Source organism: Puma concolor, chromosome B3 (genome assembly GCF_028749965.1).
Source record: "Puma concolor isolate L17-30 chromosome B3, mPumCon1.1.hap2, whole genome shotgun sequence".
NCBI classification, from domain to species: domain Eukaryota; kingdom Metazoa; phylum Chordata; class Mammalia; order Carnivora; family Felidae; genus Puma; species Puma concolor.
Genome location: NC_141672.1, coordinates 9,418,626 through 9,441,357, shown reverse-complemented (window position 1 = coordinate 9,441,357; position 22,732 = coordinate 9,418,626). Strand labels below are relative to the sequence as shown.

Sequence of the window (22,732 nt, the reverse complement as noted above, 5' to 3'; positions counted from 1 at the left end):
AACAAAAAATAAAATTAAAGAAAAGAATAAAGTAATTCTTTAAAATACCTTAGTGTAAATAAACTGAAATGCAAAATACAAATGTCAGCATAAGAGTAAAATATTTGACATGAAAAACTTATTACGTGACCATGAATAAGCCAGTATCTTATAGCTAGCATGAAACAGTAGTAATAAAGGCAAATCATGGAAAAGGACTTCATGGAAAAAAAGCACAGTATCTATTCAAATTATAGCAATAAGAAAAAATAGACATTCTGTAATCATGAAAATCTGAAACAATGCAAAAGATGAATTATGGAAGGACTGATTTATGAAAGGACTCTCTACTCTCAGAAAGGATTAATAAAAAGTTCTTAATTATAAAACCCTTTTAAGCTGTAAGTTTTCAGCACTATTCATTATGTGAGGTAATGTGAACACCGCTTGGGATTTTATCATAAAAGGGTATTCGCGGTCATCATACCACTTTCCCCCAAAACACAGTATCCTATGTTATATACCTCACAGGTAGGAAAGGCATCAATCGTAAATAGGAGTATTTTAAAAACCCCAAAAGGTAGGCATCACTGAATATTTGTGTTAACTTCCAGATCAGATGGATCTGTATACCCCAGCAAAACCTAATAGCCCCCATTTAAACCTTTTACAAATCCAGGATTTAGCGTTTGGTTTTTTGTTTGGTTTTTCTTACCACTGGTGCAGTTGAACACACTGGGGAGGATTTTGCTGACGCAGAAAACTCATCCCAGAAGAGGGCCACTCCGGAGAGCTGCAGCAACTTGTGCGCAAACGCTGTAGGCTGATGCACGTTCATTCCTGCGGACTCGTCAGCAGCTTCGTCACAGTACACGGTCCTGCACGTTCAAAACAAGAGCATTTGCACAACACTCTGGAGAAAACCTACTTGCGAGCCTAAGAAACACACACAGCCTTTTCACTTAAAGGATTGTTCAAGTGTTAGCACAACTGAGAAAATGAGAAAAGGTAACGTGGTCAGCATTACGGTGCTTTACTACGGGAAAACGTTTTCACCAAGAGACCTCAGCCACAGGAAGGGTAATTTTAGGGGGTCCTAAGCTGGCGGGGGGTGGGCGGGGGGGAGACGGGATTAATAACTGCCTAAAGTTCGCCTCCAGGAAAACAATCCCTGTGCTCCCTCACAAACCCATCTTGGCTCCAAGGCACGTGTCTGACATGAATGGCATTTCTTGAACTCTTCCGACTGTTCATTCCAGGAGTTCAGTTTAAACGAAATACAGAAAGTAGTTCTACGTGTGTGAGATTTCAGTAGCTTTTTAATGTACCATTTCAGGGAAATGCAACCTAATTTCAAAATTCTGTTGACAAGAACTTTCACGGGACACCTGGGTGGCTCGGTGGGTTAAGCGTCCAATTCCTGATTAACGGCTCAGGTCATGGACTCACAGTAGGCAAGATCGAGTCCCACATCAGGCTCTACACGGACAGCGTGGAGCCTGCTTGGGATTCTCTCTCTGTGCCTCTCTCTCTGCCTTTCCCCTGCTCAAGCTCGCTCTCTCTCAAAAATAAATGAATATTAAAAAAAAAATAACCGTTTCACTAATACGTATGATGTTTTGTGAAAGACAGAAACCGTATCTGCTCAAAATCTGGCAAAAGCCCCCAGCAGATCTGTATACGACAGAGCCGTATACTGAGCACTAAGTGTCTTTGGTGCTCGGTGTATATATTTCATCCCGTGTGTTTCTGCAGGCATTCGTAGCACATTAAAACACACACGAACAGTGACAACCTCAAATCAACACTCAAAAGTGTGTACATGAATCAATCTCTGTTTCAGAGCTGCTTAGAAAGTTCCAAGTGGGCAAAAACACAAAACTAAGTGCTGGTTTCTATATTTATAAGGAAATCACTATCACACATATTGACTTTAAGCTACTCTCACAGAATCCTCAAAGAAAACAGCAGCAGCTTTTTCATGCAAAGCAGCACTTAGACCAAGCAAAGGAAAGCAAAAAAGCCCCTCATACTAATGAGACATGCCAAAAAAACACATCGCTCACATGAAAAAACTCCAACAGGAGTGCCTTAAATTCAGCAGCGCTCAACTATTCATGATTTTTATTTGATACTAACTAAAAAGAGAACCATTTGCTTTGAATTCAGTATTATATACAAATTATACCCCAAATGGCATTTTAAGTTTTCAATAATGGGATTAGAACATATCTTGGAGAGCAGTGCTTTACTGTGAAATCATACAATGTATTAACAGCATCACCTCTAATCTCTAAAAGCATCATAAAATCTAATGCAAGACTTAGATCTTACCATTTATACAAGAAAAGAATAGGGTCATTTATTCTCAGAGATAAGAAGTCTTACCTTTCTATTCGAATTTCAAGTGCAGTTCCAGTTTTGGAATTTTCTGGCACGTGTTCGATTCTCAAGACAGTGTCTATAAAAGTGACTTTTACTCTTCTTAGCACTAGAGTAAACAGGTCACCGTCAACATGAGACCATATGTATACTCAATAAAAACTTCTAATGAAAGGAATACAAAATAAAAAAGTTGTATTTCTTTCCTTAAAGATCCCCAAACCTTAAGTTTGGTAATAAATATTTTGTCTTACTGAGCACCTACTATGTCATATCTCAACAGACACTTGGGTACAGCTAACACTCTCCGTTGAATTAAAATCCCTTACGCAAGCACAATAAAATAAACAGGAGAAACTAGGACACAAAGGACATGAAATTAAATCAGATACAATATTTAAAATAACCTCAATTCTAAAGTTTTGAAGTGAGAACAGTAATTCTGTTTAAAAACAAATCACTCCAGGGGCGCCTGGGTGGCTCAGTCGGTTAAGTGTCCGACTTCAGCTCAGGTCACGATCTCGCGGTCCGTGAGTTCGAGCCCCGCGTCGGGCTCTGGGCTGATGGCTCAAAGCCTGGAGCCTGCTTCCGATTCTGTGTCTCCCTCTCTCTGTCCCTCCCCCATTCATGCTCTGTCTCTCTCTGTCTCAAAAATAAATAAACGTTAAAAAATAAAATAAAATTAAAAAAAAATAAAAACAAATCACTCCAACGGATTTACCTTATGTGAGACTTACTAAATAAAAGGTACTAATATACTAAAAACAAAACAAAAATCTAAAATTTTTGAAAATATTCAATAATGCCAAACCTGTTTCAATGGTTTCAGCAAACTTTTCAAGTCCTTCAAAAGGCTGGGATCCTTCTCCTTGTTCATCCGTTAATTTCTGGCTAAGACATTCTTTTGCCAACTGCATACTGCTGGTCATGAAACTTGACCAATACATAGGCTCAGAACCAGTTGCTGCAGAAAATATAGATGAATTCTAAATATCTTCTCATAGTTCCAACAAAGCCATTTCGTAAAATGCCACATTTGAAATAAGTGAATTCTTAATCCTCTAAGAGATATTTAGCATCATGATGTTCCCTAGGCATAAATACTCTAGAAATCACTCTTGCAAGAGATTCAACCACCACCTTATAATAACTGGGAAGAAAAAATAAAAGATCACAGAACACATGTCCAGAGACCTGTGTTCTCATTAAATGATACACATCTGCCAAATGTTAATTCGCGAATTCGTTCAACAAGTATTTAATGCATGCATGGTACTGTTTAAAAGTCTATAGAATAGAGGTCAGCAAACTTCTTTGGCAAGGGTCAGACGGTACAGATTTCAGGTTTTGTGGGTCCTTTGGTCTCCACCGTGATGACTCAACTCTCTCACTCTGGTGCAAAAGCAGCAGAGAGAATAAATGAACGAGTATGGTAGTGTTCCTACACCAATTTACAAAAATAAGACAGACCAAATTTGGCCTACAGGCCAGAGTTAGCTGACCCTGCTGTAAGGGATCCAAAAAATATTAATTCTGCCCTCCCAGAGCCTACAATATAATAGAAGAAATATGTTGCGGTTAAGATGAATTAGTAAGCAACTATGCAGTGTCAACAGAAAACACAGCTGAATCGAGAGGTTAATTCTTCTCACTGACAGAATGTAACAAGAAATCTGGCAGAGCTGGTACTCGGCCGAGGCTCTGGAAGGGGAGTAGAAATGTAGACAAGATAGAAAAGCATCCTTGGAGGGATAGATGAACTGGGAAAAATCCTTTCTAGATCTTCCCTCATCAGAGAGCTGCACCACACTCTCTTACGTTATCCAAAACAAAGTGACAGAGATCACTAGAATTCTTGCCTTCCAAAAATGGAATTTAAAAGCCCTTCTCATGGAATATTTTTAAAGTAAGGGAGAATATTTGACTTTCCACAGGGAAAGTACTATTATATCTAGTCATCATGGTTAAAAAAATATTACTGTTAATTAAATGCCATTATCAAGGAGGACTTCCATGCACAGACTACCAATTTTCAAACTACAGGTGCCACTGATTCCAGGAAGTACACTTTAAACTTTGGTGTTCCGGACAGCACTTGGGCTTATAATCCGCCAGGTATATCTTGTTAAACATCACTTGCCACTGAAAGAATTTAAATTCAGAATTTAAGATGATTCACGTCACGACTCTATTGGTTTAGAAAATACACATACGCCACACACACACTCCGAAGTAGAAAATCTTAAGCTACAACATCACACGGTGGTTCAGAACAGGGACTCCACAACTAGGTTGCCTGGGTTCAGATCCCATCTTCCCACTTAACTAGCCGTGACCTTGGACAAGTCTGGAATCTACCTCTGCTTCAATTCCCTGTTCTGTAAAATGGAGATAATAAAAAATATCTATTTCAAAGAGCTATTATAAAATAATATTTGTACAGCATTTAGAACAGTATGTGGCATCTAAGAAGCACTATACACGTTGGATACATCAGAAAACATCACGCAGGTAATTAAAGCTATACCACACACGCGTACTTGTAAATAATGACTTACTACCACTTTAAAGCTTTTCCCTCCCCAAGTTTTCTTTTGAAAATTTTCAATCCTAAGAAAGAGGTGAAAGAATGGTACCATGAACACCCACACAGCCTTCACTTAGACTCATCATGACTGTGTCACACACACACAAATACACACAAACTCTCATCCTTTTGCTGAACTATCTGAAGGTAAACCTCAGGCATCCTAACACTCACTCCTAAATATTTGAGCATACAACTCCTAAGAATACAATGAACATTCCCCAGCAAAAGCTCAGTAAGGATAACACTCCCAAGAAACATAACCCTGGCAAAACATTATCTTCCTTACAGGCCACACCCAAATTTCCCTAGCTGTCTCAGTAACATCCTTCGTAGCAAAAGCAAAAACACAGGATTAACTATTGCAGTTATTTGTGTCTTAGTCTTTTTAATCTGGAACAATTCCTCCACCTTTCTTGTCTTTCGTGATACGGATACTTCTAAAGACTACCAACCAGTGAGTCTGTAGAATTTCCTTATTTTGGATTTGTCTGCCTTCTTCCTTATAATCTGATTCAGATTAAGCACTTTTAACAGGAACGGTACATATATGATGTGTCCTCCTCAGCCATCACATCAGGACACACATGATGTCGGTTTGATCCACTACCAATGAGATTAAGTTTGATCACTAGGTTGTTGTGATGACTGTCAATTTCTTTCATTGTGAAAGAAACATTTTTCTCTTTGTAAATAATATGTAATCGATGGGAGGTATGCTGATACCATCTAAATATAAAGCTCCTCAACAACTTTCACCAAACGATGTTAGAATTCATTGATGATTATCACCTGTATCAAGTGCTTTTTTTTTTGTTTTTTTTTTGTTTTTTTGTTTTTTTGCCATGGTGGCCAAAAACATGGTTATGGTCTATCATCTTTTTCTACTCTATGAACTAGGTATCCTACTGCAATAAAGACCTTTCCCTTCTTCCTGCCTCTCTTACATACTGATTACTTATTTATAACAATATAAACTTAAAGAGAAATTTTGTTTTAATTTAGTGTGCTATAATCCATTATTGCCATTATTCTTTGTTTACTCAAGTATTCCCAGATTTGGCCAATGAGAGCCCCTAAAGCCCAATCCTGTGTCCTTTTAACATTTCTCCATCAATCTTTGAGCAATTCCTTTCTTTCTGGCACAATACTCCGAATCTTTAAAACACGAGTCACTTTAGATAATCAGTAACAAATAATTAAACCAAATCATCATTATACCAAAGTTCCTGCAGGTAAATAGGGCGAGAAGTAATCCTAAAGGTAAAATCACACACACCCAAGTCCTAATATTTTTATCTACTGAAAAGCTCACAAATACAATGCTAAGTAATAAATTAAATACTGAATTTAATACAATTAGGTTACTTTCCCAATCTCTGAGGAATACAAATAGAAACAAATCAAACAAACACAACACACGTACCTAGGCGAGGTCTAGGCCGGAAGACCATTTCTAGCCCTTTCACTTCCAGTGCACAATTATCCTGTAGCAAGGAGCCCCATGGAACTGACAGAGAAATGGACTGTATGAATCCTTCAGTGACTTCTAAAGGCGCATCTGCCGACTCCAGGATCTCATTGAGACACTAAAAAGAAAAAACATGTACATTTTGAAATCACAGGGACAAGAATTCCAAATTGGTAACTTACTCAAAGATGCTAAATATGCTCATATAGGTGTCAGACACCAGGGATTAAGAAAGCAGAGTCGAGGGGGCACCTGGGTGGTTCAGTCGATTAAGCGTCCACCTGCAGCTGAGGTTATGATCTCACGGCTCAGGAGTTCGATCCCCATATCAGGCTATGTGCTGACAGCTCAGAGCCTGGAGTCTGCTTCAGATTCTGCGTCTCCCTCTCTCTCTGCCCCTCCCCTGCTCGTGCTCGCTCACTCAAAAATAAAATTTAAAAACTATTTTTAAAAAAATGAAAAGAAAAAGAAAGCAGAGTCCAAGATAAAGACTCCCCATCCTCACGAAATTTACTGAATAGCTTACCATGGAAGACACACATAATTAAGATGTGATGAGCTACATGAAAGAGGAAATACACTGTAGTATTTGAGCATATAATAGAACCCAACCTGGCACCAGAGGAAGTACTATTGCAAAGTGAGACCAGAGAAGGCTGAGGAGTTAACCAAAGGGGTCCACACAGACTACGGCGTGTGCAAGGATTCAGAGAAGGCAGAGGTCAGAGACGCAAGACTTTTTGAAAAGGAAAAGTTACTCTAGACTCTAGTGCAGTGTGCTAGGGAGAGGAGCCAAAGATAAAGCTACATAGATAAGGGAGAGGGAGTCCAAACAGCCTTGTAATTCATGTTCAAGAGTCTGACATTTATCTCAAGAGCAGAGTGAAACCATTGAAAGATTTTAAGCAGGGGACCAAGATGAGATTGGAACTTTTAGCGAACCACTTCTGCCACCACACCAAGCATGTATTGGAGGAAAGCAAAATTCAGGCAGAAAGGTTGTTATGAGTAAGAGAAGCCAGGGAAATTGGTTTGGCGAGGACAGTGACACTGAGGGTGGTTAGAAGTGGACAGATTTTTGTAGTATATTAGGAAGTAGAATTGGCATCATGAGAAATAAAAAAAAAAAAAAAAAAAAAAAAAAGGACTGAAGGATGACTCCCAGGGTGCTGACCTGGGCAACTGGTTAGACAGTGCTATTTACATTGAAAAAACCTGGAGAAGCAGGTTAGAGGAAGCGGAGAAGTTCAGTTTCCAAGAGCAGACATCTAGGTGGAGACGTCGAAGAGGCAGCTGGCTATTCTGGTCTCGATATCAGACGAGCCACCTGGGCTGAAGCCCTAGGGTGATGAGAGACGGCCTTTGGAAACTTAGGTAGAGTTAGATGATAAGAGGCCTACAACAGAATCCTGATAAGCACCCCAACATTTAAGAACTAAGAACTGGTTTATGAAAGAGGCACCTGCAAAGCAAACTAGAAAAAAGCAAACAGAAGTAGAAGGAAAATCAAGTCTTACGTTCCCAGAAAATCACGGAAAGACCATTATAAAAAGAGGGCTCCCGGGCAACAAAAGGTAACAAGAGGCCAAACATTTTTAAATGTCCACCGGATTCTGTGATATTTAGGCCACTGGTGATCCCAGTGAGAGCAATTTCAATAGCGTGGTAAGGCAAACCAGATTACAACAGAAGGAAGACAGGATGGATGTAAATATAGGTAGCAGAATAATTAAATGTATTTCTTGATAATGTACTTTTTAAATTAAATTAAAATAACACACGTTCACTAAATGCCAGTTTATACATGTGGTATTTCCTGCGTGCCATGGTAACCGCAGTGTCATAATTCTTTGCTACCAACCTAACACTGAATGTTGAGATTTGGACTGGCTCGTGTTTTGTCATCGGAGGTTACCACTTTAAAAGGCTTTCTCCATGCTGGTGTTTGTGTAATCTTACAGACTTTCTGAAGAGTACTTGGGCATGGATTGTTTTTAATTTTTTTTTCAACGTTTATTTATTTTTGGGGGGACATAGAGAGACAGAGCATGAACGGGGGAGGGGCAGAGAGAGAGGGAGACACAAAATCGGAAACAGGCTCCAGGCTCTGAGCCATCAGCCCAGAGCCTGACGCGGGGCTCGAACTCACGGACCTCGAGATGGTGACCTGGCTGAAGTCGGACGCTTAACCGACTGCGCCACCCAGGCACCCCGGGCATGGATTGTTTTAAGGTAAACACATCCAGGTGCTCACATTCCAAATATATTCTGTTCTAAAGCTGATTGATCTTCCTGAGAAGAGTACTTAACGGTGGCACCATGTTGGATCGCCTCTCCTGTATTCCCTTGTACAATCTCCCTGCCCCGACTTAGCCAAAAAGGCCTACCTTTTCCCTTCCTGAATCCTCCTTCGTGCACCGCCCAGGGTATAAAAATCTCCAGGCAGGACCAGCATTAAGTTTGCTATTGTTTCCCTATCTTATACATATTTTTGGTATGGCACTCAAAGAACTAAGCGATGTTGCTACTGCAAAATCCCTTCAAGTCTCATCTATTTCTTTATGACATCAGCATTTGTCAAGCTTATAACTATTTCAAAAACTTGGAATGAAATTTATAATGAGCCCTATCAAATTCTAGTTAAGTATATTCATCTATAGATGCATAAGCTAATCAGGGAAGAGGAGGAAAACCACCTAGCCACATCATTAAGAAAGGTATTTCCAAGAGAAATTTTTAAGTTTAATTTTTCAAACATATTCATATCGTTTTGATCAACTGCACACTTATAACAACACAATCCAAAGGAAAAATCTTAACACTTAAAGCCTAAGGATTACCTGAAGGAAATACTGATAAGATTAATATGGTAAGGCCTAGAGAACTACTAAGAAGACCACTCTAAAACTCAAAAAACAGAAAGTGAAGAAATCATTAAAGGAATTAAAATGGGAATTAAAAGGAATAAGGAGGGGCACCTAGATGGCTCAGTCAGTTAGGCATCTGACTTCAGCTCAGGTCATGTTGTTCCGATTCGTGAGTTCGAGCCCCACACTGGGCTCTGTGCTGACAGCTCAGAGCCTGGAGCCTGCTTCAGATTCTGCATCTCCCTCTCTCTCTGGCCCTCCTCCTCGCACGGTCTGTCTCTGTCTCTCTCTCTCTCCCTCTCAAAAATAAATATTTAAAAAACAGGAATAAGGAAATATTTACTTAATGCAAAAGAAAGCTTGATAGCAAGTTTTAAAATATGATCTCTTTCAGTTTAGTTACATGTTTTTACTGTAGAGAAATTACAGCATGATCAATAAAAGACTGAAGCATAAAATACATAAGTTATGATAAAATTTTGCAGAAGATGAACATAAGAGTTCAATGGGAAAAAATACAATGTTAAATTTCCAACTATTAATGAAGAGCTTGTTCAAGCATTTTCAAATGCATAATGGTAGATATTTAGATCCTACTGGGTGAAAAAATATATTTTTTATATCAATATTTACAACACAGGATTACTCTCTACAACTATTTAAGCTGTTAAGAAAACGAAGGGCCAAGGTGGCGTCACTAGCCCACCAGGACAGCAAATCAAGACTTAACTGCAGTTTCAACCTCTCCAAGAGTGAAATTTTAAGCCAATCAATCTGGATTTTCTGGTTGGAACCAAGGAGGTAATCCTCTCCCCTAGAGGAAGATGAGGTAATCCACCTAAGACTCTCCCTTCTTCTCCCCTAAGGAAAGAAGTTCTGGCCCGAAACAATCTTTTCTTTTGCTAATAACTTCTTGCCCCAACCTCCTCCCTCCTTCCCATAAAAACCTTACCTTTTGCACAACTTTGGAGCTCCCCATACAAGCTAGGTGTGGTGCTGACTGATTCACGTATTGATTAAAAAAGCCAATTAGATTTTCAAATGTTCTTGGGTGAATTGCTTTTTTGTTTTAATCAAAATTTATAATGAAAACCTTTTAACTCAATTTTACTTTAATATTTATTTTGAGAGACCGCGCGTGCGCACACGCGCGCGCGCGCACACACACACACACACACACACGCACGCAGAGTGGAGAGAGAGAATCCGTGCTGTCAAAACAGAGCCCAACATGGGGTTCGACCTCAGGACCATGAGATCATGACCTAAGCCAAAAATCAAAAGTCAGACGCATAACCGTTAAGTCAATTTTAATTTTTTTTTAATGTTTACTTTAGAGAGGGACAGAGTGCAAGCGGGGGAGGGGAGGGAGGGGAGAGAGGGAGACACAGAATCCAAAGCAGGCTCCAGGCTCAAAGCTGTCAGCACAGAGCCCGACGCAGGGCTTGAACTCTCGAGCCATGGGATTGCGACCTGAGCCGACGTCAGACGATTAACCGATAAGCCACCCAGGGGACTCAAACTGTTAGGTCAGTTTTAAAATGCACAAGGAATATGGTAAATTTTCAAAAATTTTAAGAGAAAATTGGGCAAATGTTTGAAGGACACTCTTTTAAAAGAGCATGTGTTCTGGTCCTAGCTCAATCACTTACTAGTTGGGTGGTCTTGGACAAGTTCTTGAATCTCAATTTCCTCATCCATAAAATGGGATAGTATCTACTTCATACACTTATTGTGAGCATAAATGAGGTAATAACATGGAAAGCTACCAACACAGTTCCTGATACCAAGTACACACCTTATAAATGTTGACTATTGTTCTTTATCTTCCACAGTGCCTACCTAGCACAATGATGAGCACTCTTAGGGATTCCAAGGTGTTTGACAGTATGCAGACAGAAAAACATCAAGTTATGTTTTTCTTTAATACCATAAGACTAGGAAGTATATCCTTATTAGTTTAAACCAAGGCATCAGAATTCAAAGAGATAAAATAGAGCATAAAAATTAGCAAGACCCAACTTGGACCAATTAACACTTGATTAGCACTTATTACATACAGGATACTGCACTATACTATCTCATACCCACGTTATTCCATTAACTCATCACAATAGCCCTCTGAACTAGGTATTTTTGTGCCCGTTTTACAGATATGGCAACTGAGATCAGAAAAGTTAACTTTCAAAAGCTCTTCAATTAATCATTCCAGAAACTATAAAAAAGAAATACAAAATTTTCCATTGTGAAAATATGTAAGAGGCAAATCAAAACGATGTAGTAACATCAGTAAGTCTCAAAAAAACAGCACATGGGCTTAGGAGCTGGCTTATAGAACAAACTTTCTATGATAGAAAACTTCTCAATCCCTTTGTACCAGTTTTTCAAATTTCAGTCAAGAACGATATGTGTCAGACTCCCGTAGGATGCTTCCTAAAAATGCAGATTCTTGGGTTTTTAGAACAAGAATCTATAGGCAAGCGGCCACAAGTCTGCATGTTACCAAAGATCCCAGGTGAACCCAGTGCTGCTAGTGTTTTTAGAAGCTCTGCTTTCTTGAATCTTTTGAACCAGTGTGATGTACAAAAAGCATATAGGAGTTGAAAAGACTTAGGTTTAAAATCTCGCCGCACTGCGAATCCTAAACCTGAGTAAGTTACTTAACCTCATGGTAAAATGGAAACGGTTGCACCCAACTTAGAGCAAGAAAACCTACGTAAAAGCACCCACTACAGTATACAGAGATGGAAGGTGCTTAATAAACGGTCGCTATTATCTTCAGAAGCAGAATAAAATCCCCCACCTTGACTCCCTATGCCCTCTAGTCATCCTCTCTGGGTAGCCAAGGCAGCCATGTCCTCACCACCAACTACTACCTGCCTTCTAACCCTCAGCTCCTGTGACACCGCTCTTAACTCTGCCAAAAAGAACTGCCAACAACAATGAACAATACGCAGTCCTCCCCTCCCCGTGAGTTCTCAGCTCTAACTCCTATGGCCACTTCCCTTTTTGGGATTCTAACTTTACTTCGCTTCTTTACCACTCTTCATGCTTCCTCTCATCTTCTCTCCAGCCCTTCACCACTCAATGTCGGTATTCGCCTAAGTTTCATCTTCGGCCTTTTTGGTTTCTCAGTCTAGTCTACAGACTAACCATGCACCTTGTGTGCTGTTTTAGTCACTACTGATACTCTGATAACGTCCAAATCTTTGGCCCCGGCTCTTCCTCAGCTCCCTACTATCCATATTGTGAAAAGAAATAAAAGGAAACCTCGTTTAAAATGGAGCCGGGAGGCCAGCAGGGAGAGTTCTCAAGTCCCTACTGCTGGCGGTCAGCTGCAGACCCAACAAGAAGAGACCTACCTTCCAGGTCCATTCTGCCTGAGCTACTAAGTCCTGTCCCAACAGGAGGTAGGAAATTTTCCTCCTTTCCCCGCCCCCACAACAGCCCAGCCAGGAAGAGACTTCACAGCTCAGCCAAAGAAGGGCCACTCCACCTTGAACTTCCAGTTTACTACAATGGACTTCTGGTTTATAAAGGCCCTCCCAACTTCCCTCTTTCCTCTGTAAAACAGCTTACTCCTCCTTTGTTCTCCAGACTTGCCTAGGGTTTTAATGTAGCTTACAGAAACAATTTTTGTTGGTAAAGTAACTGGCAGTTTTATTTTTAAGGTTAACAATACACAGCTCCCACCGCCTGCTGAGCATCTCTGTCTGGATGCTCCAAAGTTCCCTTAAAATCAGTGTTAAAACTTATTCTCCCCCCAATTTCAATTTTCTTTCCTCTCCCATCTGCTCCTCACCCCTACAGGGACAGGGTGGGAAGGAGGAACACAACCTTCCCTACTATTTCCTATTAAACTAATAAACTAGTGCAGGAAGCGATGGTCATTCAAGATTCATGCCTCTACTCATGTTTTTCATATATTCATAACAATTCTAAGAGAAAAATTTAGAATGTGTGACTCTAAAGAGGCCCATCATATAAGACCAAAAAAAGTTCAGAATGGCTTATTTCATGGGTTATTTCCATAATTAAAAGTTTGAAATTTGCGTACCATATTGTTATCTCTGGGAGAGATGAGATTAAGGGCTGTTCATACTTAATATATTTTACATACATATGTATATTTCATCTTTATTTCTTTCCCATTTGAATTTTTCACAATTAGCATGTAAGCTATATAATAAAAGTAAACAACTTAAAATATACCAAAATTTTTAAACTGTATACAGGCAATGACAGCCTCTGTAACATGGGCATCTGTCAACATTAGACAACTATCTAGGAAATGGATTTTGATAGAATTCTCTTCCCAATAAACACCAAGTTTTCATTTGTCTTGATTTTGTTTTAAATAGAACAGGAAGTTTTATTACGGCACTGAAGAATGGTATTAAAAGAAATCTGGTTAAGGAAATAGTTCTAGAGAGAGTAAACAGTTCAAGAATTTAAACAGTGCCACTAAGGTACAAAATAATATCCCTAAAAATAAGATGTTTTAAATAGATCACACTTCTACAGTCTTAGATGCACTTGGGCAAAATCCTCTATATCTAATATCATAAGGTACTTAGAAATTCACTCATTCTATGCAACTCCAAGGTCTACTACAGTATACAACTAGGACAAAATTCTTAGATAACGGAATCAGTTTGGCCAGGTAGGCTATCTACTCAGGCAATATTTTCCTCATTAGCCCATAGAAGTATATCCTTGAGACTGAATTCTTAACCTAAAAGCAGAGACCTGAAGTGCTAAGCAAGTGTCTTATAGAATACCTTAGAGTTTCTCTGATCTTAAAGGCCATTTAGCTTTTAGTTATCAATGAGTTTCATGCATATAGATAAAGGGAAGGTAACACTGGTCTACTGGACCATCTGGCAAAGAATTAGTAACCAATATTGCTTGAACTGAAGATTAATTTTATTCTTTATACCAGTATAAGTAGGAAAGCAAAAGAAAGATTATTAGGTTGAAATTCAAAGGCTTCAAAGTCTTAATGTCTACCCTCCAGGACATACTGACCTTCCGTGAGGAAAGGGTCTTTATCTAGTTCACTGCTCCACCCCCAGCTCCTCATAGTGGCACATGCTAAGAACTCCAGAAGTGTAACAAACCAACTGAAGAAAACACTTTAATTTAAAAAAAATATGGGGCGCCTGGGTGGCTCAGTTGGTTAACCGTTGTCCAACTTTGGCTCAGGTCATGATCTCACAGTCTGTGAGTTCGAGCCCAGCATCGGGCTCTGTGCTGACAGCTCAGAGCCTGGAGCCTGCTTGAGATTCTGTGTCTCCCTCTCTCTCTGCCCCTCCCCTGCTCATGCTCTCTCTCCCTCTATTAAAAAAAAAATATATATATATATATATATATATATATATATAATAAATAAATAGGGCACCTGGGTGGATCAGTCGGTTGGGTGTCTGACTCTTGATTTCGGTTCAGGTCATAATCTCACAGTTAGTGGGATCAAGCCCCAAGCCAGATCCTGCTTGGGATTCTCTCTGCCCCTCTCGCACCCAAGTACTCTCTCAAAATAAACAAACATTTTAAAAAAAGAAGAAGAAAGTCAGGGTTTTTTTATTTTTAATGTTTATTTTTGAGAGACAGGGTGAGAGTGGGGGAGGGGCAGAGAGTGAGGGAGACACAGAATCAGAAGCAGGCTCCAGGCTCGAAGCTGTCAGCACAGAGCCCGACATGGGGCTCAAACTCACGAACCATGAGATCATGACCTGAGCCAAAGTCGGACGCTCAACCAACTGAGCCACCCAGGTGCCCCAATAAAGTCAGTCTTAAAGAGTTGGAAAACAATGAGTCATCAAATCCCAACCTCCTCCCCACATAGAATTTCCTTCTTTCAACATTTTACATTTCCAAACACCTCCTTGGGGAACTCATGAACTTAGGAGCACATTACAGTTGTGGAATAGATCCAAACCCCCTGCTTCTATTTCTCCCTCCCACTTCAAGCCCTTCTAAGGTCATGATCTCCCAAGTGGGGTGTATGAATACCAGAGAGTTTAAGAGTTGATCTATAGGTATGTTAGAAGAAAATTAGGCATTCCATTTGCAATTTCTCACAGTTTTAGATTTAAAAGTTATACCACTACTTAATACACAAATGGGCACTGGCACGCTCACTCAGGCCAGGCATCCGAATGGCACAAAGGGAAGAACAGTAGTCCCACAATGGGGAAAAGCCAAGAGTGGCGCCCTCACCTGGATATTCATTCCATGTCAGCATCCTGAAATATATTTGGGCATACGTTCTACATAATAAAAACAGACCTAAACACAGAATCCTTTTAAAGAGAACATGACAATAACTTTCTGATTTCCTGGCAGTTTTCTTCTACAGAAAGGGTTCCAAATAGACTAATCATTTATAAGATGACCCATGGCTATCAGCAGTATATGCTACCTAGCAGGTATCTTCCAAAAAACAAAACACGTTTTATATTTGCAAAGTAAAGACATTACTTTTTTTTTTTTTTTTTAGAGACTTTATTTTTAAGTAATCTCTACACCCAACGTGGGGCTCAGAGTCACAACCACTCGATCAAGAGTCACATGCTCCTCTGACTGAGCTAGCCAGGTGCCCCGAGGTATCGCTTTAATAATGAGAAAATAACTGATCCTGGGAACGTGAGTTCGAGCTCCGCATTGGGCTCCATGCTGGGTGGGGAGTCTACTTAAATAAAAAAAATTTTTAGGGGCACCTGGGTGGCTCAGTCAGTTAAGTGTCCGGTTTTGGCTCAGGTCATGATCTCGCAGTTCATGGGTTCGAGCCCTGCATCAGGCTCTGTGCTGACAGCTCAGAGCCCGGAGCCTGCTTCGGATTCTGTCTCTCTCTCTCTCTCTGCCCCATCCCCGCTCATTCTCTGTCTCTCAAAGGTGAATAAACGTTAAAAAAAAAAAAAACAAAAAACAAATTTTTAAAATAAACAAAATAGGTTAAAAAAAATTTTTTTAATATTTTTTTATGAGAGAAAGAGAAATGGAACGTGAGCAGGGGAGGGGCAGAGAGCGAGGGAGATACAGAATCCAAAGCAGGCTCCAGGCTCCGAGCTGTCAGCACAGAGCCCCACGCAGGGCTCGAATTCATGAACCGTGAGATTAAGGCCTGAGCTGAAGTCAGATGCTTAACCCACTGAGCACCCCCCCAGGTGCCCCAATAAAATAGCTTTTAAAGTTAATTTATATATATGTGTATATATATGTGCATATATGTGTATGTACATATATATAAATGCAACAACTTCAATTAACTATCAAGAAAAACTGAGATCAAGGAAGAAAGGAATGTCACAGCCCACTGCAACACAACCCTGTGCATAATTGATGGCAGAGAATTAAAACATTACTAATGTCACTAATGACATGATTCTTCCATTTAAACCTATAAATCTTCGTGAGGTATCTTTTATTTTTTCAGAGACAACGTGATTAAAATCAAAAGCCAAAAGCAACTGAATTTGGAATCAGAACTTTGAAGAGTTATTATCTAAGTGTCACATCAAAATTTATCCTAGTTCATACACAGCACACTCTAATAAATAAATCGACATCACATGTTTACTGGATGCTTCGACAAATTCTTCCCCTTCAAGGAACAGAACCATAATCTTCAGATCAAGTCTAGCCATAAATCATTTTGTCAGCAATCCTGAAGTCAAACTGTAAATTCAAATACCACCACCTCTGACTTCCCATGAAGATTAAAACTACACATGGGGTGCCTGGGTGGCGCAGTCGGTTGAGCGTCCGACTTCAGCCAGGTCACGATCTCGCGGTCCGTGAGTTCGAGCCCCGCGTCAGGCTCTGGGCTGATGGCTCAGAGCCTGGAGCCTGTTTCCGATTCTGTGTCTCCCTCTCTCTCTGCCCCTCCCCCGTTCATGTTCTGTCTCTCTCTGTCCCAAAAATAAATAAAAAAAAAACGTTGAAAAAAAAAAAAAACTACACAAATAAAGTGCCTAGCACGGTGTCTGAAATAAACAGATGCTCAATAAACATTAACAGCTCTTTCCCTGGCTTGAAGCCATGTGATTAGTGAAGAAATAGGGGCTTAAGATTTAGGTTTGGATTCTCATGGTACCACTTGCTAGCTGTGTAACATATTATTTAACTCCAACTTTAAAATGGAAATAATAATACCCATCTTATAAGATCAATGTGAAAAGTCATTAAAGAATAATTCATACAGTTATTCAACCCACAAAAGAATTAATAAATATCCAATCCAGGGCACCTGGGTGGCTCAGTCAGTTAAGCGTCTGACTTAAGGCTCAGGTCATGATCTCACTGTTTGTGAGTTCGAGCCCCACGTGGGGCTCCTGTGCTGACAGCACAGAGTCTGAAGCCTGCTTCATATTCTGTGTCTCCAGCTCTCTCTGCCCCTCCCCCACTTGTGCTTGCACTCTCTCTCTCTCTCTCCCTCTTGCTCAAAACTAAATATCTAAAAGAATTTTAATAAAATAAATAAGTGCCCAATACTCCTCCTTTAAGATAGCTTACTCATATCTATACCAAAAGTATAGATTCATGGGTCACCAAACTTAAAACTATCCATCACAATCCTTACCTTCTGCTAAGAATTACAGCAATATTGTACCCTGACACAGTGCATAGCATGGAATGTATACTCCGTTAATGTTTACTAAATTCAGGTGAATGACCATGTCCACAGGCACTTAGCTAACTGGCAGCCTGGGCTAGCCTGATCTAGTCAGGTGTGGGGCTGGGTCTACTGAAACCAGGGCTCTTTCCACTACCATTTGAACTCTCCCTAGTTAAGTCATCTACTCACCGAAAAAAATTATATGTTTATCCATACTAGTACAAATTAATTGAAGGGTCATAATAAGGTGTTACCCATAATTTGAATTTTTCAGGTTTCTGTGGCTAAAGAAGTCATTACTCTATTAAAATACTTTTATATAAAAGGAAAAAAAAACCATTTGTTGTTGTTTTTACACAGCTTCTATGGGGGGGGGGGTTCCCTTTTGTTTTGCACAACTACCACCGGAAAGTCACCTATGTTCCTTTCTCCTAAATGTCACCTGCGTAGGATTCAAATGCTAGCAGCAAACTGTAGCGCAGCAAATAAAGGGCTGGGGGAAGGAGAAAAGCCGTCCCATTCGTGTTCGACTCCGGACTGAATACAGTGTAAGCAGACTACCATGCCCTGAACATACAAATGCAGGCACATCTGCACGTGGGGAGTTTAACCATACGTGAAGTACCTGTAAGACACACGGAGTCAACTCACAGCCTAGGGATGACAAGCCGACAACAGGTTTTTTTAAAGGGTCTGAAACTCGCAGCTTCAGCCCTCTCGCAACACCTGTTTGCGATCTGTCACGTGAAGCAAATAGGCGTAATTCAACGGCACCACCCGGGCCACACAACCACTCGCAGGGTGGCCCTGTAGACGTACCATCAGGCAAAAAAAAACCAGGCAAACCGGCAAGAGGCCTTCGCCTAACTTGCCTTCCAGATAGCAAACGCCGTACCGACAGACCGCGGGGTTCAAACAGCCCACCCAGAATAAATAAAGGAATACGAATTGTGACATCCCCAAAGGTCCTCCCTCATCCTTCAGCTTTCCAGAGTGTCATCCCATGAAATAGGATTTGTTTGCCACAGAACCCCGCGACCCCTGCTACGCCAGGGACAGCGAGGGTCGCCTCCTTCCAGGGACCCGTTGCGGCCAGCGTCAAAGACCCCAAAACCACTGACGCAACTGCTTCCCTCAGTGGAGACTCCATCACGTCTGTTAAGTTTCAGAAACACGTGATTTGGGGACGCAAACTTGCTAGAAACGGGCTAAACACTTGAACACGTTTCTGTGAGCCCCTGGCACACTCCACTTGGATCCCAACCATTCCCAGGGAGGGGCTGCCCGTCACCAATCCTGGGTGACACGCGTTCAAACCGCCCCAAGGAGGGCAGCGAGACCCTCCGGGCCGGCCGCCGGCCGCTCTTACCCATTTGTCCAAAGGGACTTGGGCGAGGGACCCGGTGCCCTGGTACAGGTCCAGGCTGAGCTGCTCCAAGCTCAGCTTCTCCTGAAGGAAGTGGCCCAGGTACCTCTGCAGGAGGTACCGACAGGCCCTCTTCTTGATGGACTCCGAAAACGGCCAAGGCATGACGAGGGCTGGCCGCGGGGCCCGTGGGGACTGCAGGCGGCGGCTCCGGCCCTGGGGCCCAGGCTCCGGCTCCAGGCCGCGGCGGCGGCGCCTCGGGTCCCGGCCGGCGTCCCCGGTCCGCGGCGGGGCCTAAGCCCGGGACGACCCCTCCATGCCCGCTCGGCGCCGGGCGTCCCTCAGGGCGACCCCATCGCCGGCGCCGCGTCGCTCGCGCTAGGCCCGGCAGGGACAAGGCGCGGGGGAGCCCCCGTCGCCCCGGGCCCGGGACACCTCCGGGAGGATCCTACTCGGCACAGAGAGGGGATGCAAGAGAACACGCGGGGAGGCGGCAGGGCCCGAGGCAGGTACTTAGGCACCCTCCTCCACCGCCGCCGCCGCCGCGCGTCGAATTTGTTGTCATCCGCGGGGCGCGCTCCCGGCTCTGGGGCGCTCCCGGCTCTGGGACGCTCCCGGCGCGTTCGCGAGACCCACGCTCGCTGCGCGCCGCCGGTCGCTGGCGGAAGTGACGCCACACTAGGGCTAAGGAGGCGGGGAGAAGGGCCCTGAAGGGAGCGGTTCCGGCTCTGAGGGGGCGGGGCGAGGGCGGGAGGCGGGACGGCGCCGCGGGGCCGCTCCAGAAGCCCCGGGAGGGAGGAAGAGGAGGACGCCGGGCGCGCGCAGGTGAGCTGTCGCGGGGCCGGATGCGGATGGGTGGCCGCCGAGAGGGGCTCGGGGCCGCCCTGGGGCCCTGCGAGCGGGCCGGGCCGTGGGGGGCGACGGCGGAAGGGGCCCGGTGGCCGCGTTGACAGGGGTCTGAGGGTGCGTTTGGCCTGGGCCGTGCGGTCACCCGGGACCCCGACCCCGGAAACGGGCGCTCCGAGCTCCGCGGGCCCCACGCGAAGGGCTGCAGCACCTCCACGTCCTTCCCGCCCCCGGTATGGACCGGTGCCCATTGTCAGCAAGTTATGCGTCCCCCGCCTCTTTCAGGTATTGTTTCCCAAGCTTCGCCCTCGGTACTGTTTGGCTAGCGGCTGGCAGTTTCCAGAGCGCTGCCTTCGTGCGGGGTGTGCTGCACCGGCGACCGGGAAACTTGAGTTTGGGAGGCATCTGTGGGCAGAACTGCTTTCTCTGACCGATGCCAGAGCCTCCGGACCCCGCCGAAACCTGGGCGAAGTACTTGTGCTGCTCTGGGAATCTGCGCAATCGTATTTCTGCCTTCATTTGGGGGGAAACTCCTGCAGAGGCCGAGCCGGCCGTTAACTTGGTCAACCCCCCCCCCCCCCCCCCCACCGAAAGGCCTGCGTGCGGGTGTTCGGTGTCCTGGAGGCCAGATGCCCGGGGTTAGGATCCAGACTAGCCGAGCTTGCAATTGGGGGCGAACCTAAACAGAGCCGCGATACACAACGGTTTCATTAGGGATAGCGAATGAAGTCGACCGGTTTAAGGAGATTTCACTGATGTGTGGGTAACTTTCACAAATGCCTTAGAAACACCGAGACAGCCCGGAAGTGTTGACAGATGAGAAAGCGGAAAAACCCCTTTCCACAACCACCTTTTCATTTGAGAACCAGAGTGTTCTCTGGTATACGTAGTTGCTTGGATTGTTGGTTCCCCTCCTTCTTTGTAGACTTGTCCCAAGCATCCTCGGTAACTTCATTCCCCTTGCTCTTCATTCATTCAAAAACATTCGTTAAGGGTCTATGAAATCTAGGTCTCCGCAGTTGGTGATGTGGAGAAGGTAGAAAAGAATCCAAGGAGTTTGTGTTCTATAGTGAAAGGGCCATTACTGTCTTCAGTGAGTATTGATTTATTGAGTGCTATGTGCCAGGGACTGTTCTCGGTGCTGGGACAGCAGTGAACGGATTAAGTGTCTGGCCTCATGGAGCTTCACATTTCACTGAAAGGAAGGGAAACAGTAATTAAATAGTATATCATATGCCCTGTGCTGGTAAGTGCTGTAGAAAAAACATAAAGCGATATAATGAAGAAGGAAGAGATTTACCACTTTTACGTAGAGGGGTGAGAGAAGGCCTGTCTTATTTAATAAGATGGTGGGGCTTTTTTTTAATTTTTTTTAATATTTTCTTTTTAATTTATTTTTGAAAGCAAGAGAGACAGATCATGAGCGGGGGAAAGGCGGAGAGAGGGAGGAAGACAGAATACAAAACAGGCTCCAGGCTCCTAGCTGTCAGCACAGAGCCCTACGGGGGGGGGGGGGGGGGGGGGGCCTAGAACTCACAGAACGCGAAACCGTGACCTGAGCCACCCAGGTACCCCAATAAGGTGATGTTTTAAAAGAGACCGAGAAAACTGGGAAGGAAGGCATGGGGATACCTGGAAGAGTTGTTTCCCGGGGCAGGGGAACAGCAGGTGCAGACCCTATGGCAAGGGCATGCTTGGTGAGTTCAGAGAACATCAGCGGCGAATGAAGGGGAGTTGAAGCTGGGGCTAGAGAGTAGGCAGTCTTACAGAGCCCCACAAGGACTTTGGCCTTTTACTCGGGGTGGGTGAATGGGTTAGAGGAGAGGAATGACATAATGTGGCCTAATTTTCCACAGGGTCATGCTAACTGCGTTCTGGAGGTGGGAGGACCGCAGGAGAAAAAGCCAGACCCGTTAGAGAGAGGCATTGCAGTAATCCAAGCAACAGAAGGCAGTATCTTGGACTAGAGTAGTAGTGGTAAAGGTAGTAAGTAGCAGTTAGTTTCTGGGTGTATTTTGAAGATGGTAAGTAAGATGTGTGTACGAATGATAATTATGTTTGCCATAAAAAGAGTATAAACAAAGTGATGAAAAAGTGAGATCTCATCTGGCTGGCAATCAGAATAGGCCTTGGAAGATTTGAACTGGACTTTTGACAAATGGATACAGTTGACTTCTTTCAAGTCCGAGTGACATGTGACTCCTTTTGGAATACAGAATTGCCTTCAGGCTGTCCGTGAAACCCCTGAAATTTCCATCAGTAAAGAAAAATAAAAATCGGAAGATTTTACAACTTACATGCTCCCTTTGAGTGTTAAGGGTGTTGCCTTGTGCATGCTATGTTTTCTAGGAGAAATTCAGCATAAATGTTAAGGCTTAGGACATAGCATTATTACACCTTTAGCTCAAATAGGGTATGAACTCACCGTAAATCCCAGTGCTATTTTCGTGTTTTCATCATCGCAAAATGTTAACACCTAGTGCTAATTAAATGAGGAAAGTGAAGAAACACCATCAACTGAACACTGTCAACTTTTTAAGAATTCTGTAAAAGGCTTTGAAGTGACGGGTTAGAAGCTGTATACCAGAGCTACGTACATCCTTCAAAGAAATCC

The 22,732-nt window shown here is 42.9% G+C and overlaps 1 protein-coding gene and 1 long non-coding RNA gene across 5 annotated transcripts in view; one reads left to right on the top strand and one right to left on the bottom strand.

Annotated features, from left to right (window-relative positions):
* Positions 1-19,913, bottom strand: part of ATG2B (autophagy related 2B) — a 74,790-nt gene extending 54,877 nt beyond the window's left edge. For all 4 annotated transcript variants that reach the window (XM_086708861.1, XM_086708858.1, XM_086708860.1 and 1 more), the window contains exons 1-5: positions 19,276-19,913; positions 6,375-6,537; positions 3,173-3,325; positions 2,368-2,470; positions 695-857 (exon numbers count right to left, since the gene is read on the bottom strand). In XM_086708861.1, the coding sequence (XP_086564987.1) occupies positions 695-857; positions 2,368-2,470; positions 3,173-3,325; positions 6,375-6,537; positions 19,276-19,437 (744 nt within the window). In that variant the 5' untranslated portion in view covers positions 19,438-19,913. The remainder of the gene's footprint in view (positions 1-694; positions 858-2,367; positions 2,471-3,172; positions 3,326-6,374; positions 6,538-19,275) is intronic.
* Positions 19,914-20,103: 190 nt separating this feature from the next.
* On the top strand, positions 20,104-22,378 carry LOC147579726 (uncharacterized). The gene is made up of 3 exons (XR_015252048.1): positions 20,104-20,403; positions 20,713-20,881; positions 21,975-22,378. It is a non-coding gene; the product is annotated as an uncharacterized LOC147579726 (long non-coding RNA).
* Positions 22,379-22,732: the final 354 nt, after the last annotated feature.